The sequence below is a fragment of the Ptychodera flava genome, chromosome 6 (assembly GCF_041260155.1).
Source record: "Ptychodera flava strain L36383 chromosome 6, AS_Pfla_20210202, whole genome shotgun sequence".
Classification (NCBI taxonomy): Eukaryota; Metazoa; Hemichordata; class Enteropneusta; family Ptychoderidae; genus Ptychodera; species Ptychodera flava.
The window spans coordinates 8,764,834-8,788,692 of record NC_091933.1 but is presented as its reverse complement, the minus strand read 5'-3'; the positions used below and the strand labels follow the sequence as shown (position 1 = coordinate 8,788,692).

The following is a 23,859-nucleotide window of genomic DNA, read 5'->3' as shown; positions in this document are numbered from 1 at the left end:
AAATAGTGTGATTGTGTACTTTTTATTATCAAACCATAATTATTGCACGTAAGAATTACATGAATCTGTCAGAGAAGAAAAAGCCTTTCTAATAACTCTGCATAGTTTAAAGGGGCATAACAACATATTAAGTTATGTAAATCGAGCATATTTGATTCACGACTGATCGATGAAAACATGACTGCAAGCATACAAATGTGAGGCTACCATGATGTGGGCAGATAAGCAGGGGAATTATGGTGTTCTGTCATTTGAATGAACCTGCAGCAATTGTTTGAGCCCAGGCATCCCCAATTTCAAAATGAGAAATGCGATGTAGAGGACCTTTTGTTACATGTAACAAGAGTACCAAAAAGCATGGAGCTGCTTCTCCAAGCAATTTTTAGCTTGAAATGGCTGGCTGATAGATGGTTGTGTTTACACATTGCTCAGAATAAGCTATCATCCTCCTTGGTTTGTGCAAATAGCTGAATTCCATTGACGTCTTCCACGTGAAGGTTGTGCCAGAAATCACAGCCCAAATCAGCATGGGGTAATGTCCAACACAAGCACATTCTCTAGACCTGCTTAAAGTCCATGTTATCAGCTTCTTGATAATCAAGGTTCATATCGATGACCCAGTGCAAGTAACTCGTGTTGTGGTCAAAATTGAGTTTTTGATATATTTTTGTTGGGGAATGTGAAATGCATGTTTTTATGAAAATTTTGACTAAAAGCTAAAAGTAGTCCAAGTAACTTCTAGCGGAATAGGAACGTAACTTGAGTTACAACCCTTCTGTAATAATCAGTGCAATAAGGACGTAACTCAATACTTATGTCTGTTTTGCGCTGGTAAAATGTAAAAACATCAAAATATAAAAACATCCTATAATGATGATGCCATTCAGGAATATTTCATCAAATATAGAAAATCAACCTGTGCATAAAGCACAAAACTGATGATATAGTTGCGTACTTTTTGTTGAAAATGCTAGTGTAAGATGGAGGAACTCCACATTTTTTTCAATTTACATAACAAATAACATAATTATAGCAATCATTTATGACATTTTCTATATCTATGACATTACCCTGTACCTATAAAACCACTGACTGCAAATGAATTGAATTTTAGAGTTGGAGGTTTTTAAAACCTGTATTCTCCTCTGACTGGTTTTGTTGAAAAAACTGAGCATATATCCCTCTCGAACTGGGTTATTAATAGACTCTATAATTAAATGTTATGTTTCACGATTTGCAAGCTTGAATTTAACAGCTAGGGTGGTATTCTTGGCAGGGAACGTTCAAAGTTCCTTTGCAAAGTTTGAAATGGGAACACTGAAATCAACGCTGCATACGATTCATTGTTGACTGATATGAAATAGTAACCATACAAGTGAAATCTCATTTTATGTTGCCTCCGATGACTATAGTTATTTCATTTTTACAACCTTACCCACATGTATAACATATCTTTGACAAAGCTTGCACTCCAAATTCTAAGAATTTCAAAACTGTTTTAGACAGGAAGTATTGTCTAATAGCTGCTTTGATCAATAAAATTCTGATCACCAATAATAGGCATGTAAAGATTTTGTGCCTTCACACAATGGTTAAATGTATCACTTCATGCCTGCACTATTTCTCATTTTGATTTTATTCTCACAATCAGTGTTCTGTTGCATAACAGCAGACCATCCCATTATTATGGGTCAATGAGGTGGTTCGACTCTAAAAACTGTCTATATGCACCCATAGTTGAGACAGGATCTTCAACTTGAGGATAGTGGCTGATGTGCGAATCCAGTCTGGATATGATGCCATGCGGAATGAGCTCTCTGTAAGCCAAACAATGCAATGTTAAATTACATATACATTAAAATATCTATGTATGTACATACACACACACACACATACATTAAAGCTCCAAAAGCTGTGAATTTTACGCATTATTTTTGTGACTTCACTGTCAAACCAAAATTGGTTTGTGTAAATGTGCTAACTGCAGACCATGTATAGAAATATCACTGCTCGCTGATTTTGACCATGCTTATGTGTTTTGACAAGTTAAATAATAAACTGTGCAGCGCTCATAAAATGGCGCCCCACAGAAAAGTACAAAAAATGCAGTATTTCGTGCACATACACATCGTGATAATAAAGGAAACAAGCATGATACCATTTTAAATTGAAAAATTGAATACACAGAACATGATGGCCAACATTTTGTTGTTTTAATCTTCATTTTCTCTGTCACATGATTTTGAAAATGGCGGGAAATCTAAAGTGATGTTAAAACATATTTACATGCCATTTTTGACATTTATAACAGTGTTATACTCTCTTTCAGTCTTTAATGGGTCTTATTCAAAGAACAACTCTTGGAAAACAGGGTCTTTTGAGATCAGTTAATCACACATATAATATTCCCAACAAGGGAATCAAGTGAGAGCAGTTAAGTATCCACCTTTGTGGAAAATTCTAAACAGCTATTTGTGTAATGTCAGTAAATGGCACAGTGAAAGGTGTCCTGTTGATAACTTTCATGTCAGTGAGAATTAAAGATCTCATTTATGCCGGTGAAGTATCGTTACACTTTGAAAATCAAGGTACATGTGAATGTGCTAGCCCAGATACAATACTCTTCTCACCATCTACAAATTGAAATTGAAATTGAAAAATTTTGTCAATGAATGACTAAGTTATGGTAGAGGAACAAGGTTGGAAATGAGTTCCACTTTATTAGTCCCACGGACACCGTCCGGGGGACTTATAGTTTGGTCATGTCCGTGCGTGCGTCCGTGCGTCCGTCCGTTCACGCAGATATCTCTGAGATGGCTGGAGCGATTTCATTCAAACATAGTTCAAGGATTACTTCATATGTCATACAGATGCACGTCAATTTGTTTTGTGATACAATCCAATATGGCCGCCAGGCGGCCATTTTATTACGATTTTTTAATGTACATAGCCATTACTCAGGCATGTTTCGACCGATTTTATTCAGAGTAGGTACAAGGACATTGACCAATGTCATAGATATGCATGTCAATTTGTTTTGTGATACGATCCAATATGGCCGCCAGGCGGCCATTTTATTACGATTTTTTCATGTACAGAGCCATTACTCAGGCACGTTTCAACCGATTTTATTCAAAGTTGGTACAAGCTTATTGACAAATGTCATAGCTGTGCACGGCAATTTGTTTTGTGATACGATCCAAAATGGCCGCTGTGCGGCCATTTTATTACGATTTTTTCATGTACAGAGCCATAACTCAGGCATATCTCAACTGATTTTATTTAAAGTAGGTACAAGGACATTGACCTATGTCATACATATGCACGTCAATCTGTTTTGTGATACGATCCAATATGGCCGCCAGGCGGCCATTTTATTACGATTTTTTCATGTACAGAGCCATTTCTCAGGCATATCCGCATGTTTCGACGATTTTATTCAAAGTTGGTACAAGGACATCGACCAATGTCATAAGCTATGCACATCAATTTGTTTTGTGATGTGATCGAATATGGCCACTGTGGCCATTCGCATTTGTTACGATTTTTTTCATGTCCTGAACCATAACTCAGACATGTATCAAGCGAATTCATTCAAAAGTATTTTTATCACAGACCTAATGAAGAGGACTCTATCCTCTCTGAGGACCTTTAATCAAAATACCCATTAACAAGTGGGGACTGTGTCATCAACGATGACTTGTTTTACATAAACTTTTTTGACAACTTAACGATGACGCATATTCTCCCTTTTTATATTAACCATAAAAGAGAAAGAAAATTGGTTTCCCTGATGACATCAGCTGACTCAAAACATACTGCAAGATCTAGCAGTATATAAATTCCATGCTATGAAATTGAGAAAAGAGATTCGTGAAAGCTAAAAATGTTGATTGAGATTTTTCCTGTCAATTTCTGTACTTTCCTTCATTTTCCTATGGAAGTACACTGGGTCAATGACCTAAAATTACTGGGTAAAGATCTTGAGCAATAAGCAGTTCCTTGTCCATATTACAAAAACAAACTAAGATTTTAAAATTTGCAATCAATACAGAAGCAAGAGTACTGATGGTATGTAAGAAGCTACAGTGAGTTGTACATTGAGTTCATATTAGAACCTGGCTGCTGTATATCAAAAACACACCTAAAATAAGCTTTCAAAGCCACCCTCACCCAGTCTGTGTACAGATTATAAGTGAGAGAAATGTAGATTAAAGGTAACAAGGCTGTTGTGAAAGTATGAGGACAAATTAAACAGAACTGAACGTTCACAATTGCCGTCTTGGATGATTACAGGATATTGTCACATCCTGTGTCTAATACTTTGACGTACAATGGTGCATCTGACTACTGATAAACCTTGATACTGTGTGCGAGTTGGCCTTCGCACTTTACTCCACAGCCTGGCTCCCGGAAGATCGCAATCAATTTTCAAAGTAGCACAGTCATTAATTGTCTACACCTCTGATTAAGTTATTCAAATGAAGTAAATGAACGGTGTAGTCCTTGGGCACAGCAGCCGTTGTAACAATGCACCAGTCCATGATCTTTTCCTGTTGTGGAGGATACTGTGAGGTCATCATGTGCGGCATAAACGCAAACAACACTTGATGCTAAGAAATATCATGAACTCAATTTCAAAGATGTCTGATTGTGAGCAACAATGTGAGCAATCAGGCTGTGTGCAATGCCCTTGGTATTTGAAGGTAAGATATGTTTTTTTCAATCAGCTTTTGAGATTAAGACAGCATGCGCCATGAGAGTTAATTCTTATTCTTTGCTCAAGGAAATTTTGGGTGAATGCCAGCACCCCCATCAAGTCATAATGAGGGCTCACCCTGGTGATTCTCAATCAGAAAACTAAATGCCTGAATCTGAATTTGAGACGGAGTGGCAGACAATCCTGATTTACACGCTGCAGGCAAAATGTTTTCAATTTTCATGAAAATGTTAAAATCTTTACTTCCACTATGGCTAACACAATGATTCTGAGAAAGACGAAACATAGGTATAAGTAGAGTCAATGACACTGTCACTCTCAGACATTGGTAGTTTACACAAGATTCTGTAATCCAATATTTGTTGGTCCTGTGTACAAGCTTTACATACATTGCAGACTCCCATCACAATTTGCACATATCAAATCTATGTCATCCCTAGAGACTTGCATAAAAAAAATTCACAGATGTCTGATAAGTAGTTTTGGGTAACGGGAATTTTTGACCAAAATTAGTAGAAATATTCTTAAAATGAAACCTTTTAGATTTCATCATAATTTGAAGACATCTGAACTTGGTTATCCCAGGAGACCTATATGCCAAATTTGAAAGCTGTCAGATGAGCAGTTTAAAGAATGACTTTTTGACTGAAAATCACAAAAATAGCATTAAAAATTCCATACTGCAGATTTTACCACAATCTGCACACATCTCCACTAGATCATTCTTTAGAGAACCAGAATACCAAATTTCAAAGCTGTCAGATGAACATTTTGAAAAATATTGTTTTTTACAAAAAATCACAAAATATGTCTTAAAAGTAATACACTGCAGATTTCACCACAGTTGCTCATATCTCAATTATGTCATCCCTAGGAACCAGTATACAAAATTTTGAAGCTACCAGAGGAGTAATTTTAAAAAAGTGATTTTTATGATAAAACATCACAAAAATAACTTCAAAATGCTATATTATAGATTTAATTACAATTTGAACAAATTTACACCTGGTTATCCCAAGTATCATCTGTACTGAATTTCAAGGCTCTTGAACAAACAGTTCTGAAGGAGATTTATTGACCAAAAATGACAAAAATATTCTCAACAAGTCATTGACAATGACATAGTCCCCACTTGTAATAGGAGTATTAGTCTTGATGGGGTAGGGAAATGAGGTCATTAAGAAGTATCACTGGAGTGTATATGTTCAGATCTATGGACACATAGGTCTATGTCATTGTTCCCAATTTGAAACAAGAGGCATGTCTAAGTTATGGTTCTAAATCGGGAAAAAAGACCAGACCTCTAGCTGTATTGGCCAGCCAAGAAATACATATGTGCATAATAAATGAGGTACAAGATGTGACATCTTAAGGTCTATTATCCTATCAAAATTGAAGCGTAAAGAACTTGTGGTTACTGAATTATGCATATATATGCATATTCAACGTCAAAGGTCAAGGTCACGTGACATTTTGAGAAAAAACCATTGTATTGCTAATTAATCCATATATGCCAAAATTCAGACCTCTAGCTCTATTGGCTTGCCCACAATTATATATGGGCATAATGAAAGAGGTAAAGCATGTGTTGTCCAATGTCATGAGGTCTCCCATCCTACTAAATATAAAGGACATAGCACTTGTGGTTACTTATTTATTGACGTAATCGTGTATCGTAGGTAAGAGGTTATCGAGGTCACATGACATTTTGTCAAAAAAATTCTATCCTATAGTCTATCTCTATATACTAAAAATCACACATTTACCTCTATTGGCTTGCTCAAAATAAGTTATGCACATAATAAATGAGGTACAATATGTGGCGTCATAAGGTGTCCCATCATACCAAATATGAAGGGTGTAGCACTTGTGGTTACTGAGCTATGGACAAATATGTGTATTTGAGGTCAAAGGTCACCGAGGTCACATGACATTTTGTCAAAAAAATTGTATTGCTAAATTATCCCTATATACCAAAAATCAGACCTCTAGCTCTATTGGCTCGCTCAAAATTAGATATGCGCATAATTAATGAGGTTCAATATGTGGTGTCATAAAGTGTCCCATCATACCAAATATGAAGGGTGTAGCACTTGTGGTTACTGAGTTTTGGGCAAATATGTATATTTGAGATCAAAGGTCATTGAGGTCACGTGACATTTTTTAAAATAATTGTATTGCGTAGTTATCCCTATATACCAAAAATCAGACCTCTAGCTCTATTGGCTCGCTCAAAATTAGATATGCACATAATTAATGAGGTACAATATGTGGCGTCATAAGGTGTCCCATCATACCAAATATGAAGGGTGTAGCATTAGTGATTACTGAGTTATGGACAAATATGTATATTTGAGGTGAAAGGTCACCAAGGTCACGTGACATTTTGTAAAAAAAATTGTATTGTATAGTTTTCCATATATACCAAAAATCAGACCTCTAGCTCTATTGGCTCGCTCAAAATTAGATATGCACATAATTAATGAGGTACAATATGTGGCGTCATAGGGTGTCCCATCATACCATATATGAAAGGTTTAGCACTTGTGGTTACTGAGTTATGGACAAATATGTATATTCGAGGTCAAAGGTCACCAAGGTCACGTGACATTTTGTCAAAGTGTCTGAGATATCTGCGTGAACGGATGGATTCACATGGATGGACTCACGGACTGACATGACCCAATCTATGAGCCCCCTGGACTTTATCTGTGGGGACTAAAAACTGTGTCACTGCATCCTTTTTGCAATATGAATACGATGAGAAACTAAATTTTTATTTTTCTTGGCCTTATACATGGGAGTCTATGGACTGCCTTATACATGGGAGTCTATGGACTGCCTTATACATGGGAGTCTATGGACTTCCTTATACATGGGAGTCTATGGACTGCCTTATACATGGGAGTCTATGGACTGCCTTATACATGGGAGTCTATGGACTGCCTTATACATGGGAGTCTATGGAGGTGAAAACTAAAAGTCCTCTGACACGGCCAAATTTGATTGCATTGTGAAACAAATTTACCTGCATCTGTATAAGGTAGGGTACTATCCTTGTACCAAGTTTGAACGAAATCGCTCCAGGCGTCTCTGAGATATCTGCGTGAACGGACGGACGGACGCACGCACACACGGACGGACAGACGCACGACGGACGGACGACGCACGGACATGACAAAACCTATAAGTCCCCCCGGACGGTTCTCAAAAATAGAAGATCGTACATATCCTCATGAACTGATTAAATTTGCATGGAGATTGTACAAGGTACCTATGAATAAAATATGAAAACCCAACCTGACCAGCAATTCCAGAGTTTTAGCATTTTGACTGATTTTGCATTTTTTTACCTCATTTGCAGATTCTCTACACAAACATGTTGATTTGAATAAATGTACATCTCACAAACATGCTGATTTGGATAAATGGACATCTCCACATTATGATGCACCCGCACATCAAATACAAAGACGGTAGACGATGTCATAAGTTTTTCCTATGGACAGACATAGATACAGACTTATATATGACAGAAATTTTTTCTAACATATAAGAACAACTTCCATTGCTAGATATACATTTGGCATATGGCAGCTAAAAATTGAATAATTCAGAGATTTTGAAACTTTATTGCTAGGATGCATTCTATCTAGAATGGTCATGGAATTTTTTGAATACACTACCATTGTTGAGTGCCCTCTGGCAGAGGTGAAAATATCATTTTAATCATATGCAATTTTTGCCAGCATGAGAGAGTGAAGTCTCTGTTTCAAGCTGTCAATTGTATTATTTTCAATTCATATTTTTGCTTCACTTATCAAATTTTGCTTCCAAATATCAGTCATCCATTGTATGAATTTCATTCTATATAAAGCTAGGATATTTTACATGTTTTGCTCACGTGTTTACACACGTGAGCATATGTCACAGCGATGTCTGTCTGTCTGTGTGTCCGTCTGTCTGTCTGTCTGTCTGTCTGTCAGTCCGATATCTCAAAAACCGCTAGTCAGATCAGAATCAAATCTGGTACATATATTCAGTTAGCAAATGGCAAGAACTGATTAGTTTTTGGTGGGTGTGGCTTGCATACTTTTTACTCAATTGCATAATTAATGATTTTAGAAAAAACGGATATACATTAAAAACGACTTGACACAATTTGATGAGATTTGCTACAAATGTTGATCACACCAAGATATATCAGCAGTGGGAACCATTAAGGGGTTACATGAAAGATAGTTGCTAATTTGCATATTTAATGAACGTTCCTAATTAGGGATATATGTCTGATTTGACTCGATCAAAATTGACCAAACTTTGTATGTATATTAAAGATACTATTATTTAACATTATTGAAAGTCATTCAGCGTTTTAACTTTAGCCAATTCCTAATTTGCACATTTAATGAACTTTGCTAATTAGGGATATATATTTGAATTGACTGGACCGACGTTGATGAAACTTGCTACATGTATTTGGAGCTACTATAATACAACATTTTTGAAAGTCTTTAAGTATTTTTACTTCAGCCAATTCCGAATTTGCATAATTAATGAACTTTCCCAATTAGGGATATATATCTGAATTAACTTGATTGTAGTTGTCGAAACTTGCTATATACATCTAAGATACTGTGATATAACATTATTGAAAGTCAAAAGATATTTTTTACTTCTGCCAATTCCTAATTTGCATAATAAATGAATTTTCATAATTAGGGATATTTATCTGAATTGACTTGATCAAAATTGATGAAACTTGCTTTGTACATTAAAGACACTATAATATGATATTATTTAAAGTCATTAAGCATTTTCTCTTCAGCCAATTCCTAATTTGAATATTTAATGAACTTTCCTAATTAGAGATATATATCTGAATTGACTTGACCAAAGTTGACAAAACTTGCTACATATATTGCAGATACCATGATACAACATTATTGACAATCATTAAGCATTTTTACTTAAGTCAATTCCTAATTTACATATTTAATGAGCTTTGCTTATAGGGATATATACTGGGATATATACTTGATCAAAGTTGGCAAAACATGCTATGTACATTGATGATTATACCAGGTTAAAACAATATTGAAAGTCATTTCACATTTTCATGTCAGCTAATTTATAATTTGCATATCTAATGAGCTTTCACAGCTCGGCATATATGGCTTGAAGGGCTTGGCCACTTGCTATATAAAATGGTGATACAATGACAGCAGTCAAAGAACTTTAATATTCAGCTAATTACATATTTGTATACTTCATGACCTTTTAGAATTAATCGGCAGTGATTATTGTTCATTATATTGATCATAATACTTTCAATGAAATTGCAAACATGTGGCAAAGGTTCAAATTTACACATAACTGCAATATATAATGAAACACGTCAGCATTGACAGTTCATATCTGGTTTATGACATAGCTTTATTACCTGAGGTGGCGGGTATTCAAGCTGATTTCTAATGATGAACATGATAAATGTAGAGGACGTGAACTAATTACTTGACTGTAGTGGTATTACATGGCACAAAAAAATTTCATAATTGAGGAAAACTGCTGGGAATTTTGTCATATGCTTTATAGTCAATCCACCCTCAGTTAAGCTGTGTACAATATATTACACATCTCCAGGGATGGTCAGTGGACCATTCAGTTTACAAAATAGCATTTTGCATTTTTTATAGCATAATTTCTCTACATGAGTCTACACAATTACATTTTGCATTTTTTATGGAATAATTTTTCTACCTGAGGTGATCGTACTCAAGCTGATCTCTTGTAATGAGTATGATAAGTACAGAGGCTGTGCACTAATTACAGCACTAGTAGTATTGTGTGACACAAAAATCTTTCAATATATTTGGGCAAACTGCTTTGAATAGTCCTATATGCTGATGCAATCCACGCCTCTAGGGATGGCCAGTGGACCATTTAGTCTACAAAATTGGTCGTAGAGTTCCACTACACAGGCCACATAGATGTGTAATTTACTCCATTAAACTAATTGTTGGTTGCCAGGGGTTTCATTAAGAGCCGGCAGACGGCGAAATTGATCGGTTACTCTCACGATTTCGCCGGCTACTTTTTTGGAAATTTGAACTCTTTCATAGCTAAAATATTTTTACCTTCTGTAATGATACGGACAAGTTTCACAAGCTGTGTAATCAAACTTTTCAAAGGCTTTTATGTGAAACAAAATTTAGAAGACGAGCGACTACTATGATCGCCTTGTACTACGATGCAGCACAGTCTTGCGTATACTGCCTCAATAAAAATCGGAATTGCAATTGACGATTCTATTGGCTTCCTGAATTGCTGATTCGTATTTGGTGACCTTTATATACGCAAATGGAAACGTGCATACTACACCTGTCGGCCGTTGTTAGCTCAACTCAAAATGGTCGATGAACAAATGAAGACGGAAGCGATCGCAAAGTCAAGCTTCGCTGTGCGATCATCGGTTTTGAAGTGGACCAAGGAACAAGAGAAGGATAATTACGTGGATTTAAACTGTTTTCGAAAGCAATGACCTGATTTTTTCTCACGAAAAACTTTCCGATTACAGTTGGAATTTTAGTAAGCCGATGTGCGTTGCACTGCGATAGGCGTAATTGTGAAGGACTATAACCAGCTGGACGTATGATATGCAGGGGCGTAGGAAGCACTTCACGGTTGGGTGGGGGGAAGATAACCTATACTCTGGTGATGAATGAATTACGATCTAAAATTTGCATATATGAATAAATTAAAATAGCATTTGCAAGCAAAAGCGAAGTTCCAGAGACCAGAGCAGCGGAAGAAACAAGAGAATGTGTGACAAAGAATGAAAGAGTGCTTTGGATTTTAATATTCAAGCAAGTACCTATAGTTAGGGCTGATAGCAGTAAACACCAATACAACTAAAAGCAAGGCAGTCCGGGGATTACAGTACACAGATTACAAATGCCTACATGTACGGTAAAAACGCAACAGATACATACGGGGGCGACAACGCACGGAAATGTATATCAGACGACATTCTCGCAAGCCAGAGCAATTCTTTTCGCTCCGCTGACCTACGCAAAAATCAATCGCTTGACGGGTAGCGCTGAGTTGTTGCCGTAAAGAGGCGCGTGGTTTACGACGATGATCAGACGAGAGGAAACATCGGACCTAGGCCGTTGAAATTGAAAACCGAGGCCACATGCATTTTCATTTGATTAAAAGCACAAACTAAAACAATTTTCATTGCTATGTCGCTGTTTTCACAAGATACTGACCGTTTGATCTTGGAAAGTTGAGTTGCTTTTACGTGCAGCCAACGCATGCCGGTGCGGTGACAGACAGTTCACTATGAATGCCTAGCTCTGCATGGCAGGGCTGTGTGTTACCGGCGTTAAACGGCCTCCCACCACAGCCCCGCAGACCATGCCCGCAGACTGATATAGGAAAAACCGATGGTGGCTCCTCAGAAATACGGCGGGCAGTTTCTCCGCCAAAACAGCCGATTTTGAATCCAAATTTTGCATTGATCTTCGTTTTCGAGCACACCCACCTCGCCTAGGTACACGATGTGCCCAGCCGCGCTTGTAAACTTACAGAAAGCCTACTTTTCTCTCTCTATGCGAGCGAAGCGATCGTTACCGCCGCCATTGTTAATGTCATTCAACCATGAGCATTCGGGCGAACAGTATAAGCCACGTAAGGCGAGTATTTACAGAAAAAAAAATCAAAAAGCAACAAAAAACAAAGCGAAAGAAAGCTAGAATTATTAATAGCTGAACGCAATATGATAGTTGAGCAATGCAAAATAAAAAATAAATAAATAAACAAACAAGAAATGCCCGTAAAACCCGTCCGAGCTGAGCGATGACGTCATAAGTGTGTCGCAATGCATTCTGGGTAATTAAGGTAAAATTTGTGTATAGCATGTTCTATAGTAGTAATACAGGAAATAGAGAAAGAAAGAAAGAAAGAAAGAAAGACGGAAAGTGAGCAAAAACTAACAGTTCCAGAGCTGGTCTCTGGAACTAATTAAAATATCAATTTATACATGAATAAATCTAAATAATTAAAACAGGCCAAAATAAATCTAAATAGTAAAAAATGTAATGAAAGCACCACTACTATCACATACGGCAATGTCTCAATATTTGTGTTTTTATGTATTTACTCCAGTTGTTTGTTTAACTCCCTACATAGCACTCAGCAATAGTTGGGACAGCTAGCCATAGTCAATGTGTATTTGTAAAAGTTCGGGGGGGGGGGGGGGGGGGAAAAAATATACCTTTTCCCCCCCCCCCTCTTCCAACGCCTATGATATGTACTGCTCTTCGGTCTATCGACGCCAATAAGAACGTCGCCCAGAGTGGTTACAATACGATCAGACCTCTAAATTCACTTCAAAAGCGATCGTCAGGTTAAATCCAAATGCGAGCTTCTGAAAGTACAAATTTTCATATCCTATACCAAGTTTCTTACTTTGCATACCCATATAGTCAAATAACCTTGAGGATCTTTGATTCTATTTGCGAAATATGGTAATGATTGTCATTTTTTATCATTATTCATTATATAAATTATCCTTGTTACCTCCCCAGTGGTATCAAAGTTCTTCATCTACAGATTTCCATACCAAACATCAGGGTTCTTAATTTTAAGCATAACATTATGAGTGTTTCATCCAGCATGGCATCAACAAGGGGGATTTTCCCCCTTTTCCAGAAAATTTCAGGGGCATTTCACCAGTTCATGTGTTCTACTTGTACCTCTAAGGTGTGACTGGCACCATTTCATGGAAGGGGGGTGGGGGGTGGGGAGTGGTCCACTTGACAAATTAATTGGGGATACCAACATTTCAACAGAGGGGGAATCCCCTATCCCCCTGTCTAGATGTAACACTGTATAATATCATCTACATATCAAATTTATATCATTAATAATAGTGAATTATTATAGTTTACCTCCTAAAAGCATAGAGGCTCTAAAGACTTGTTTTCTTTGTTCAAATTATCGTCAACATCACCACATTTTATCATTTTTAATTATGAATTATCATATTTAGGCCTAATCTCCCAGGAAAATGACTTTTATGATATGAACACAAATTGCCCTGGAACATTGCTGACTATTCCCCTGAAAATACTAGAAATTCAAGTGACTGTAAACTGTAAAAAGTAAATTTTAGCTCATTTTTCAGGGTTTCCGGCCTTCGGCCTGGAGGGGGAACACACCCTCCCAGGACCCTCCCCCGACGACGACCGCTTTGTGGTCATGGCAGCTGCAAGCCGCCTACTTTTCCATTCTAGCCCCCTACTTCAAAACTTAATGAAACCCCTGGTTGCAGTTTACCTGAATATACTGAGACTTAGGTGTGCCCAGACATGTCATACATCAGAATAAAATATGCTCTTACAATTTTGATAAATCAGTAGTCAATAAATTGTGTAATCTGAATACATAATTGAACAAAATGAACATTGAAAGAGAGTCTGACTTAACTTTTCCAGTAAAAGGAATGATGTGCTACCTATGTACATCATGGTTGATAGTTTTAACAGTTGAGTTGCTGTCTGTCTGAGTGTCAGACCTATAAATATGCAAAAGAGGTATTGTCACAATACAGCAGTCAAGTCTTTGTGAATATTTACACCCAAATAATTGGAAGCAACAACCAGAGGTGCACCTGAACATCACTGGGCACAATCTCCAATTTGTAAATGATCTTAGTTTTTTTTTTGGCCTTTCCATGGCTTTTTTGAAACAATTGAACCCCTAGGATTATGCTGATTTGCAAATTTGTTCAGTGTGGGCCTAATCTTTTGCAGTCTTTCTAGGTCAGAAAATGACTAGGAAAACAGGGGTTCTAGACTGAAAGATCCATCGCTCGAGGGCTCTCTCTACGCACCCCCCGCCTTTCTCCTAAAGGGAGGAGAGTGTAGAGAGCCCCCTCAAGTGATGGATCTTTCAGTCTACAGGGGATTGTGCCTGGACCAACCATTTGATTGGAGACACTTTCATTTCATCATAACAGCTTTGATTCTCTTTTACACGAGTCTTGATATCACAGCATGGCAGGAAATTGTCACATGCATCATTACACCAGCAAACCATTTAGTTAGTTCACATTTCGTATTACCAGAGAACAAAAATAGACTATAGCTGCAGTTGTCCCATTCATCCTCTCTGCAGTCAAGACATCTATTTAAGGATACCTCTGGAGCATGAAATACAGTCACAATGGGGAGTTTGGGCTGCTTTGTACTTGACATTTCCAACACTGAATTGATATATTCTAGGGGTTGCAGTACTAAAGAAAATGTGACCGTAACTTCTTCTCACAGTATTGCATAAAGAAAAACCTATGTTATGTGAACTGCTGGATTTATATGAGTTAAAATACACTATTGTTTATTATGCTATGGTCTGGTTGGCTGCTTTTGAGTTGCAAAGGATGCATTAGCCCCACTCTAAAATCAAACTTGTGTACCAGATAAAGTTACAGATCATATAACTTACTGTACAAATATTTGATGAAAATATCCATCAAGGCGAGAGTGTACCAGGCATAATCATGGCAATTGTGAGCTGAAGTCTGGTTGATTTTGTCAGACTTGCATGACATGTAAACTTTCAATTATTTCTAACTGCTCATCATTGTCTACAACTGAGTTTAGAGTTGAGATTGGCCATAGAGATCAGTGACAGTCATAGCGATGGGTTAACCATTGGAGAGGTAAATGAGAGTTAGACAATTCTCAGAATTGCCATGATAGGATGCGTCAATTAAAATGATTGATGAATTGTAGGAGAAATAAAAATACTTTATTGAAAAATAGGGAGTTTTTGCAATGTCTTCTTCCAACTAGTCCAGTTAATAAAATATAGACAATGGGAGAAAATGCATTATCGTTCATTTCATATTTATGTGGAAAACCAGTAGTAAAATTTCTTTACTTTAGTTAACAGTTATACATGGTGACCACTATGATTGGATTCTGGTTGAATCAAAAAGACTGGTCCCCCTCTCCCTGATTATCCCTATTATCCCAGTTTGAATTGCTGAAGGGTATTCAAATGCAACTTTTGCCACAGAAATGTTTCCTGTCCAATCAAAACCAACCAATTAGTGTCTTACCTATATCTATCAACAAATTCTTTAGGATTGACAGGATCTGCTGGTCCATAAATGACACGAACTGTAAACCAGAAAAAAAAATGATAGGAGCAGCCAAAATATTGACAGGAGGATCCCTGGAAAAAATATGTGAAAAGCGCCCTCACATGGCAAGTATAAAAGTACTTCTATTGATTGGGATGCGTTGGTAATATTGATACATGTACAATATTATCTTGATAAATGTACAAGTTAATGGAATACACTTGGAGCACACATTGCTTCCATTAATATTTATAACTTCAATCTAAATGTACAAATTAAACTGAGGTAAAAAAATGGATTACATGAAATCATAGACAGACATCCGATCCGTATGGCATCCATGGATTAGGTTAATCTGGATACATGATAGCCTTTGATCATGATAAAGTACTGCCATGGTTTGCAAGTCTTCTGTAATTGTACAATCTCGAATTGCTGGTACAGTGGTAAGACATTTAGCTTTTATCATAGAATCACATGAGAAATCATTTCATGATGATCGGAACGGGATCAGATTACCATGGAAATGAGGTCTGTCAGTCTCTGTACGAGAGGATGGTACAGCTTGGTGGATGGGAATTACCTGTGAACCACAAAGTGTATTGACCTCTAAGACAAACCAAGCTACAGAAGTGTTATGTGACATGATTGAAACCACAGTCCCTCTAAATGAAGGGGCTGTTGTTAACACTGTGGAGCCACAATCCCTCCACCTTCAGGCGATGTGATTGACATGAAATCTCACCAGGAACTGATGTTGTTTGTAGAACTCCAACCCAGCGGTCTCTATTGGCGAATCTTTCAGGCACGTATCGCAATAACCTAGATAAGAGATCATCAGACGACATGCCAATAATAACAAGCAGATATCATGTTTCTCTGACATAAGAAATCAAATTTGAATGGTAACAAGTGATAGTATGAAATGTTGGAGAAGCTTTTTGGTGCTTTATTCCTCAGCTATCTTGAATATTAGACACTTCTGGTGCCACATTGAAGTACTGTTATACCGCACATGATGAATGTGACATCAGGATCCTAGGTGTTCACAATATGTTTGGGTAGAGCAATTTTATAACACTAAGGTAATCAGGATAAAAGTTGATCGGCATGTAGAAAATGGTGATGAAGGTACTCATGTCTCTTGGAAAGTAATATCCATGTTTTATATTTCTGTAGGATATTGTACAACTTATATGATTACATACACACATAAAATATTTGAATTTACAGCCATGCTGTTCAGGGGTTGAGATGAAACCAAGTAACAGACTGAGCAATGGGATTTCTTACAGAACTGACCATAACAGATCTGCATCAATGATAACGGATTGTAAAAGCATTTTGTGAAAATCTAGCAATGCTAATGTGTGCTTTCTGACCTGTGACTTATCTGGTCTCCATCGTTAAATCTGACAGCTGTCCAATAATCCCACATTTCATTACTTCTTGGCTGGGTTCGACTACCAAACACTTCACCTAGGCTGTCAAGACAATAAAATTAGCGTAAAGTATGCATATTAAGTACCAACATTGAGATGGCAACCAAGTATCTATCACTGTCTGTTTGTTCGGTAGGTGAGAGACAGAGAGACAGTGGATGATACTGGAAGACGAGGTGATTCTGATGGTATTGTCGTACTTGTAAAATTTTAGAAAAGGTGAACGTTATCTATGGTAAGTTGTATTATACACAACTTCTCCGTACATGCACAGATTTCTTTACTTTGACTTGTCAAAAATGCATAGACCTGTACACATAGAATCTGAAAGTTTATGCTCACACTCTGCCATTACAAATGTCTATCACCATTGCACTGTGTTGAAATATAGGCAATATCTGATTTCATCAGCAAGTACCACACAACAGCTTGTTTATTATTGGTTGTTCTATTCATGACTATGACGATATGGTTTCATCTAAGCCACATATAAATGGACAAACATGAGACGGAAAGTAAAATTCAACCTCACAGCCTTTGATGATGTTCTGGTTTTATGACAAGTTGTAGAAGTATACTTATTAAGTGTGAAAATTACTGTCCTACTCCAAGTATGCGCTATTAGAATAACAATTCGTTTAGCATACCTTTTCAATATAAGTCATTTTTGACCTCCAAGGGTCAATTTGATATTTTGGAAATTTCTGACAATTTATTTGAGTATTAAGGCATTATGCATGTATTACAGGCATTTTTTGAGTGCAGGGGTGTCAGTTTTTGATTTAGAGGTACTCTGAGGAGGCTTTCGCTAATCTCTCTTTAATTGTATGTATGTATGTGTAGCTGTATATTTTGATAAATATACCTAGAGGGCGCTATGCCTCATTTACTTACCCTCTTTTAAAGGAAGCATAGTTCATCAATCTACTTGCTACTGGTGCAAGCCATGGGTTCATTAAAATCTGTAATGATCGATAAAAACACAGGAATTTCGATGAAATTGTTTGATGATACATATCAACCACCAAAGTGGCTAACTTTGTTTTGATCTGACTGTGAACTAAATTCATGCATATTGTGATTTTACCATAGTAATACAACATATGAAATGGCTTATTAGAAAATGCTGGGACTCAAAACAAACTCCCTTTTCCTAATGCTGACAAATGCTGCTGAGAAATACCATGATTCATGGCTTGTGATAAATTCCCTTCTTCCACTGAAACTGAAACCTATGAAGCAAGACATCACTCAAATATGATTTCCCGACTGCCAGACTGTAAACTTGCTCAGGAAATGACACCATAATCATTCAAATACTCTGTAATTCTCTAAAATACTGTGTAAATATCAGGTTGACTTACATAGGATTTATCCTGTGAATTATCTTTACTTTCTTTCAATTTAGCTATGTTCCTCAAAATACTTCAAATAAATTGGTATATTTGGTTGTCTTTATTATAAAAGGAAACATATTTCCATCAGAATGAAGCAAAATACAAACATATGGTTAATTGCAAATGGGGCTATATAAGCAAATTTTGAAGTACTTGAGAAAATGTTATGAGATATCAAGAATGCTGACGGTCGATGAATAAAATTGAAAAATGTTTTTGAGCACTATCAATACAAACAGCTGTATTTTGAATATTTTGTCTGAACAACACCAAATACATGTGTACTACCTTTTGTCCAAATCTTGGATAATGGGTTTCTGGTAAAATACCTAGAGACAGAAAACGTCAATCCATATAAATATTGCACTACAGATTCTTATGTGGTCATTGTGGTTATGCATACAGGTACTTTACCTTTTGGCCTAATCTAGGGAAATTTGTTTCAGGTAGAATTCCTATGTACATGAAAAAAGACAAGCAAGAGTAGCTGTAAGAATAACTGACAGGGAATTGGTGAGACATGAATTCCAGATACTGGTCATCCCATACTGCTTTCTACACAACTGAAGGCACAATTGGATGCGAGTCATGCCTTGAAATAATGAATATTATAGGACAGCCAATCAGAGATCATGTGCAAACTGGCTAATAAGATGAAATTTACAAGATGATTCAGTGCAGGACTCATGCTTGTTCTTCTTGCTGTACATTGTTATACCTTTTAGCAAAGTGTAGATAAAAAGCCAGAACCTCTGTCAAATTCATGTTGATGAATTGCATTCTCTGGTATATTTTTCATTCTACTTTCCCACTGTGTACTGTTAGGTGTGACGACCCTATTGAAAATACCAGCAATCAATAAAAGTCTATAGGTGGTAGGGTTGATGTGTTCTCTAAGACAATTCTGCCGTCAACACTCAAGTCATTGGTAACAGAGTCGGTGGTTTCTCTCCGATATTTCTGCCATACACATGAACATAACTAGTCACAGATTAGATGGGTTCTCTCTGACAATTCTTAAACAAGCACGGCATTATCACACAATCATTGAAATTCACTTCTAATGTATCTGCACAGAGAGCAAAGACAACTATAAATACATGTCCATAAATGGCATTACATACCTCCATTGAGAAGACAAACGCTTTTAATTGCCAGGGCATGATGGGATGTTAATTTCTTGGTGTCAAATCTAAGGTTCGAAGGAATTTATAGGCATATTGATTATTGTTGGGGTTTCAGTTACAGTACCCATTTTATGTAAGTCTACAATCTTTTTTATGCATACATCAAATTTGGGACTATGAGGACAAGGATTGTACAATATAAATTCAAGTAAAGAGACTTAAAATGGTCAACAGAGAAATGATGAAATAAGAATGTAGTTTCACTGCTGACCAGACCGACTATATTGTCTCATATTCATAAATAATCCATGTGATCAAGAAACCATAAACGAATGATGATTTAAGCAAATGTGGACAAATTTAATTTTCCCTGAAAGATTTTTGTTCAAAGAAAATGATTATAATACATGTATTCTGTCAACATCTCTTCACTTTGTGTTCTTGAGATAAACAGTTCAATCTCCACAGTTCAATATACAGTTTACAAAGAAAATAAAGAAGAGTTCAATAATGTGAAATACTTGACAGTACTTGTCATCAAATTTACATGATTTGAATTTCCTATTCAATACCTGTACAGTAATTCCTGTGCCACGGTGTCTCCGTAATCATGGGCAAGGATATGGACTTCTTTGACATTAAGGTGCAGTAATAACTTTTCAGCTATGTCTGCCTGTTCCATAATGCTGTAGTTGTGAGATTTCTGACAAAAAAAAAATTGGCATGTTACAAATTTGTAGATTTGTCAAATCAAATCCTTTGGTGATTGGCATTAGAATAAACTTTTGCATGGAGAAAGACACAAAATTGGGTTTGTGTATTGCTGGCTGGCGATGTTGTATGCTGGGGGACACCATGTAAGGCCGGAGTATGGTTACTAATTATACACTTGTGTCTTACCAGTAAGAAAACTGGTTAAGATAACCATATAGTAGTGTGTTGGGGCATTACTTTCTTGTCTTGGCTGTGACGACTCAGACTACAAGTAATTGTCACTGGTTTGGACTTATTGTCTCAAACCATTGTCTGCCATTATTGTACGGACCAACATAACAACAGTGAATATCACATATTATACCGGTTTATTTTGTCTGAGAACAATGCATACATGTTGTGTCATGGCAACCTGTTGATCACGTTTAGAACAAATGAGGCACTCAAATTATTCAGAATTGAGACAAAAAATCCCCCTGGGGCCACAACAATGGTGCATTGGTCTATTATCATCAAAGGTCGGGTGGTCTTTCTTGGTCAAAACAGCTGCTGCATTTAGATTCATTTATTCTAAAGGAGAAAGCAAGAGACATCAATGTGAATGCTGCCTGTGCTTTGTCTATGCCTTATCAGGCAAGAATTGTGTGAACAACACTACATGTAATTTGGAACTTACTGGTTTATCTGAAAATCCAAAACCCAGGAAATCCAGAGTTACAACCTCACCAAAGGTTTCATGGAGCCTTGGCCATACCTGTGACAATGAAAAGTGATTAAAAAAGAAAGCTTCATAAGTGATTACTTTGTATTTCTGGTTTTCAGATCAACCATCCTCCTTGACATTGATTTTGATTACTACTATTCTACAAAAATATTAAATAATTTTCCATACTTTGCTATTTTCTTGGTGTTGAGACCAACAAAACAAAAAAAGACCTGAAGAAGCTCCTGACCACCAAATTTCCTACTACAATAGTGTGGATACTAATATTTTTTATTCAAACGTCATTTTCATAAAAATAACAATTCTGTTTTTTTTCAGGTGACATCATTTCTCTCATTTTTGTTCTCCCTGTTACACAATCATCAGACAACTTTCATATGCTGTAGTTATCACCTCTTTCCAATCATAGCTGGATGTTGGAAATCCATGGAGACAGATTACCACATCATCTTTCATCCCTTGTCCCTGAGAATCTGTGAGCAGTAAAATTGAAGAAGGTATTGGTACACATTTGAAAACAAAATTGTGACAGACAGCTTACTGACTGGGCGTCCTGGTCAAAAACCTTGTATTTGACAAGACAGTAGGGTTTGTTCACAGTTTTGAACACAATAACAACATGGGGAGCCTTAAAAGGCAGAAAGCATTTTAGAATATCTGACATACCTATGTAAAAGATTCTGTTGTCACCATAATTTAAGTATTTCCCTTGCTCTTTCCAACGTTTCAAATTATTTGACAGTTCAGGTGCTGGGTAGTTCAGGAACACGCCAAGCAAAATGACAAATATTGTTGTTAATATATACAACTTGGCCATCTTTTTCTGAATTCTCTGTGAGGGGAAAAAGAAATGAAAATACCACTATGACATTAAATTGCTTGGAATGCTGAAAAAAACATACATTCTGTCATGCATAAAACTTATAACATTATCAACAAATATCAGCTTCTTATAGTCAGCCTCAAGAAAATGCAAATGACTTGATCGTGATTTTTCCAATGTCCATTTTACAAATCTAAAATCTGGATGATCAATATTATGAACATAATTTATCTGATTTTATCTTCCTTTTCAAACTCCACAGAAAAATTTGACATGGAAAAAACAACGATGGTAACTGTCTGAGTTTGAACTTTACAAATGTTAAAATATCAAAAAGCAGCGATAACAAGAAATGGAAGAATTAGGGATGGCAGTAAGCCAATGCATATCTGTTCACTTTACTTACATGCTTTATGTATGTTTTAGAACTCTGCGATAACATCAAATTGTTACATGATGGTTTTTTCACAAGCAATGAACACTGTAATGTTACAAAATTGACAAAAATCATCATGATTTGATTGTGTTAAAAGAATGACAATGTTTAGAGTACAAAACACAGGCTTTCTGATTTGGTGTGACCATTTCTTCTCATATTGGCTTGATGGGCAGGAGCAAGATTTAAGTAATTAACAACAGCAATCAAATGGATTGATAAAGAAAAGCTTGTTTTTTTAGCCATTGTAATGTAATTAAGATTGATATTGACGACATTTCTTCTGAAATTTATGCCAGACACACAGCCACTTTTTTGTCCAAAACTGATTTCCTCTTAGGATATAGAGATGTCAGCTACATTAGAATCTCACCTTTCTTTTCTATCTGTTGGTTATATCTGATATATATATATATATATATATATATATATATATATATATATATATATATATATATATATATATATATATATATATATATATATATATATATATGGTAAAGGTACTAATTTTGTATAGTTAGGAAACTGTAAAAGGCTTAGATAATCAATGTGTGCGTGATGAGCAATGCTGACATTAAAGTCAGCGCCGGGGCATCATTGAAACAAAATTGTAGTATGGGCAGGGCAATTGTATGTGGTGACACACAGTCACCTGTGGTCTATTCCGCTCTGCATCTATACATGCGCCCTATAGACGTGTGTACAGGCATATGTACACACTTCTATAGGGCGCATATATAGACGTAGAGGGGAATAGACCACAGGTGACTGTGGTGGTGACGGACTTTATACAGAACTCTCTATGAAGGAGATCAGGTGGTCTACCACATTCGCAGAGTTTCAGCACGAAACTCTTGTTTGGTTGACAGGCCAAAATACGTTTTACGTGTTTCCTGTCTTGCAATCTGATCCCTGAAAACGTGTCTTGGACAAGTACTACCGGGCCAGAACTTGCCTACGTTGCGTTGCATGCCGAGCGACACACCTCCCTCGGGTTCGAGCGAGCAGAGATGCTTGTCGGAACACGCTGTTCAAGTGGTTGAACGAGCAAAGAAAGCAGGAAAGTGGGCTCATAATATCAGCAATACCATAGATTATTAAACTATATTACCAAACAATAATAAGGGCATCGACAGTCGACGTTGTTGGTGTAAAATGGCAAGTGTAATAAGAAAATTCGGTGAAGTTCTGGCTCATTCAATGTATGCAGCCATTTTGTCGATCCCAGAATGCACTTACATTCAAATTCCGCGGTCGAGGCCCTTTATGCAATGCAACATTATCAATAATATAAATAATATATTGTCTGCAGAATTTTGCG

At 36.6% G+C, this 23,859-nt stretch overlaps 1 protein-coding gene across 4 annotated transcripts; it reads right to left on the bottom strand.

Moving 5' to 3' along the window:
- Window positions 1-3: 3 nt before the first annotated feature.
- On the bottom strand, window positions 4-23,766 carry LOC139134761 (mesoderm-specific transcript homolog protein-like). 4 transcript variants are annotated; one of them, XM_070701794.1, is made up of 12 exons: window positions 23,650-23,766; window positions 21,943-22,108; window positions 21,670-21,749; window positions 21,229-21,306; window positions 20,411-20,541; window positions 19,836-19,903; window positions 19,000-19,040; window positions 18,209-18,276; window positions 17,255-17,356; window positions 16,618-16,694; window positions 15,849-15,909; window positions 4-1,817 (listed from the first exon to the last, which is right to left on the bottom strand). In XM_070701794.1, exons 2-12 carry the CDS (start codon window positions 22,091-22,093, stop codon window positions 1,685-1,687), a joined length of 990 nt encoding a protein of 329 aa, XP_070557895.1. In that variant the 5' UTR covers window positions 22,094-22,108; window positions 23,650-23,766; the 3' UTR covers window positions 4-1,684. The 4 variants fall into 4 exon arrangements, with proteins under 4 accessions (XP_070557895.1, XP_070557896.1, XP_070557892.1 ...); XM_070701795.1 differs by lacking the exon at window positions 19,000-19,040 and adding an exon at window positions 19,126-19,166 and having other exon boundaries at window positions 23,650-23,763; XM_070701791.1 differs by lacking the exon at window positions 23,650-23,766 and adding an exon at window positions 22,506-22,619.
- Window positions 23,767-23,859: the final 93 nt, after the last annotated feature.